Raw genomic sequence first — 3641 nt, 5'->3', positions numbered from 1 at the left:
TTCGATTGTTATGAAATAAAACCTTTGAATCAATTTCCCTTCAGGAACTTGAAAATAAGCAGAATTTCTACAGAAATTATACCTAATGTATGTACCTACTTAGTAATTTTTCGGTGAATTTTTGAAATTTCGGTAAAACGGAAAGTCCTTACAACCTACAAAAAAAGCTTAAATTTTGAACAGAACAATCGCAAGAAAAATTGCCACGTTCAAACTTCAAATTCAATGAGAAACAATTCAATCTACTTGCATATTGTGATTAAGGGACCGCCTCCTTCGTAACCAAGTTCAATGTTTTCTGACAGTATCAAACTGAGAAAATAGGGTCTTCTTGATCCTACCCTTTCATTGTGCAAACTAAAATTTTAAAAATTTACATTTTCTTTTTTTTTCACAACCTAGATCAAAAATTTCTGTTCTTTAAGGTTGGGCTCAATTCAAATTTGAGGTATATAAATCAACCCTCATCCATAATGTTGCGATCATCGAATAATGGAAATCGCAGTCAAAAAATAAGTTTGGATATTCAGTATCAATAGCAGTGTGAGTAGTTCTGTACCCTTTATTTCACCTTTACTCAGGTAAAATCATATGTACATAAAATACACTCTTGTAAAATTTACATATCAGATAATTTTCTCCCTAGATAACTCTGTTGATTTAATACCCACTGATGAGGCATTTTATCATATTTCTAAGCCTTTAATACGACATCGACAGAAGATCGAAAAAAACGAGTACGTATTGTTCGTAAGTAAGTACTTGATTATCGAGTGGAAAACTTTGAAAAAAGTCATTTCTGTTTTTCGTGATTTTATCGAATCACAACCAGTATAAATTTGTACTCCTACATATAAATACATCACAGCGTCGATACCATACCTATTGCATCATTCCGAATCATATTGAAGATCCAAAAATGTACGCGTTGTTGGTATCGAGTTTTTTAATCAGTGTACTCAGTCGAGGATGTGCTTCGCCAGTGAGCTCGGAGGGGTACTCTATAGAATATTTTAACAACATAATCAACGATGTAAAAAAATCTGGGGCACGTTGGGAGGTATGTGAACTTTCAATATTTTTCATCGTATACGTATCTATGGCTTCTTAGATATTTTTTATGCACATTTTCAGGCTGGTCACAATTTCGAAGAAAATGAAGAATTTCGACATTTAGTGAATTTCTTAGATGCTCTCGATGAAGAAGAAATTGAGACCAAGCTTAAGATGTTGAATGATGGACCTGAACTGAGTAATTCCGCTAATCCCAAAGTGGGACATAGCGCTCACAGTCAATGTTTACCCGAAACAGTAGATGTTTTTAATGGTTTAGAAGAATTCAAATACTGCAAATCAGTTGGTCGTGTATGGAACCAAGGAAGATGCGCTTCTGATTGGGTATGATTTAGGAATTATACATATGAATAAATTCTCTATCATATTTTCATTCAATCATCACCTACATTTAACAAATATAGGCAAGTCAAAGCACCTTCATGTAACTGTGAATTTGTATGCCTATTTTAATATTTTAGGTGATCGCTCCAGCTGCTGCTTTCACTGATAGATTATGCATTGCTTCGAATGGCACATTTAAAGAAACTATTTCACCCGAAACCCCTCTGGCATGTTGTAAAAATTGCGGCTGGGGATGTCGCAAAGGTTATGCACGTGAAGTAAACGAATATTTCGTGAAATATGGCGGTGTCACGGGAGGAACATTTGGTTCCAATGAGGTAGGTACAAAAAAAAAGAAACCAAAAATCTGATTATTAATTTGTTTGAATCAAATTTGTAACATTGCAACTATTACAGGGTTGCCAACCATATTCTCTTTGGCCAAGCACTCATGCAAAATATTTCCAAAGACCTCATGCCAGAACTCCCAAATGCCAGAATCAATGCACCAATTCCAAATACAAAAAAACGTTTGAAAATGACATCATTAAAGGTATGCTGTTTCTTTTTTCAAGCTGAACTTACATTATTAAAAAAAAAAAAAAAAACAACGAAGAAATGTACAAAATTTACGAGTACCTAGTTCTTTGATTGAATTTATGTAGCAACACTCAGAATTGTGGTTCAAAAGTTTGAAATGTCGAAAAACTGATGATCCAAAAAAAAATCCAAGACTGAACATTGTCTAATATTTTTACATTCATTTTTGCCATTTGTATTTATTTTGCAGCTAAACGAGCAACCACTTTCGGATGTCCTTGTTGGGTTCCTTCTACATTAAGAAAGCATGGCCCAATTATTGCTACAATGATAGTTTATGAAGATTTCATTACTTACAAATCAGGTAAGTAATTACAGAGTTTTGCTCAAATAGGTACTTGATGGATGACGATACTGATTACTTCGAGCAGATATTAAAGGTCAAAAATGAAAGATAGTGACAATTTTAATTGATTTAAGTATATGCCTACAAATTTTCAAAATCTGTATCAACCGTTCAAATTCAAAATTTTATTCAGTGGTTAAAAAAAAAAATGAAAGTGAATTAGGCTGAAGTTTGGCTCATAGGTATCACATTCTTGGTCTTCAAAGCCAAACGCACCGAACGCACGTTTTTTGAGCTATTTTAAAGCCTCCAGTAAATTTCTGGATTTTTCAATTTCAAAAATTTGAAAACCCAAAAATTCTATTGAAAGTTTTTTAGTTTTTTAGAGTTTGAAAATATCGAGCGAATTTTCAGCTTTTATGTCAATGCGTTTGTGAAGGAGGAATTTTTTATTTTCTCCAAAATAATTGCCAAAGATTTCGATTTTGAACTGGCAGAAAAAACTTTCAAAAAATGTATGCCTTAATCGACTGAAAGGGCAACAAATTATCTTGTCCTACATATTTTATGACAGTTTTTCCTAAACTCGAAATCTCAAAAATCTGCTGGAAGCTCCAAATCGAATCGAAAATACCATAAATTTATTTAGAGACTCAAAAACAGGATGCAAACCAAATTTCAGCTTTATACCTCAGTTTGATTAAATTTTGAGATTTTTTGAAATTCCAAAATAGGCCAGACTTTGAATTTTCAAAAATTATCCGATCGTCGACACATGAAACTTAGCAACTGAAATTTGAACTGGCGGTATATTTTCAATTTTTTTTTTTTGGTTTTTCCTTATTGTTCTGAAATCCCCCCCCCCCCAAATATGATGGAATTTCGATTTTTTTTAAAGATAAATTGAATCAAATTTAAATTTAAAAAAAAAACGCAAAAATCCAAAAATCTAAAAATGAATTTCAAAATCCTACTTGATAGTGAGTCTGGTGTTGTATTATCAGATGCTGTTTCGATTCAAATTTTCAAATTTTTTATTATGTAGGAATTTATCATCACGTAGCTGGTAAAGCACTTGGAAAATTGACCGTGAAAATTGTCGGATACAATCAAGAAAGCGATAAAGTAGAAGAAAACTATTGGATTGCTGTGAATTCTTGGGGTAAAAAATGGGGTGACAATGGTACATTCAAGATTCGAAAATGGAGAGATGAATGCCTGATTGAAGACTCGTTGCAGGCAATCTACGTAGACGGCAATACCGACATTAGTGTAAGTTCTTCAGAAGAAGATTATTAATTGTACATTTCACAGATCTAATGCTGTACTTTGAATAAAAACATTACATTACGCAGAA

At 32.8% G+C, this 3641-nt stretch overlaps 1 protein-coding gene across 1 annotated transcript; it reads left to right on the top strand.

Moving 5' to 3' along the window:
- Positions 1 to 844: 844 nt before the first annotated feature.
- LOC135836128 (cathepsin B-like cysteine proteinase 4) lies at positions 845 to 3641 on the top strand. Its single transcript, XM_065350759.1, has 6 exons — positions 845 to 1060; positions 1135 to 1398; positions 1536 to 1736; positions 1816 to 1951; positions 2189 to 2302; positions 3330 to 3641. Exons 1-6 carry the CDS (start codon positions 920 to 922, stop codon positions 3581 to 3583), a joined length of 1110 nt encoding a protein of 369 aa, XP_065206831.1. The 5' UTR covers positions 845 to 919; the 3' UTR covers positions 3584 to 3641.

This window comes from Planococcus citri, chromosome 2 (genome assembly GCF_950023065.1).
Source record: "Planococcus citri chromosome 2, ihPlaCitr1.1, whole genome shotgun sequence".
NCBI lineage: Eukaryota > Metazoa > Arthropoda > Insecta > Hemiptera > Pseudococcidae > Planococcus > Planococcus citri.
This window is presented reverse-complemented; position numbering and strand designations above follow the sequence as displayed.

Bases quoted from the DNA above. Each gene is read 5' to 3' on its own strand.
- LOC135836128 (XM_065350759.1), top strand. From the start codon at position 920: ATGTACGCGTTGTTGGTATCGAGTTTTTTAATCAGTGTACTCAGTCGA. The intron at 1,399-1,535 runs GTATGATTTAGG...TTAATATTTTAG, and splicing joins GAAGATGCGCTTCTGATTGG to GTGATCGCTCCAGCTGCTGC. The intron at 1,737-1,815 runs GTAGGTACAAAA...CAACTATTACAG, and splicing joins GAACATTTGGTTCCAATGAG to GGTTGCCAACCATATTCTCT.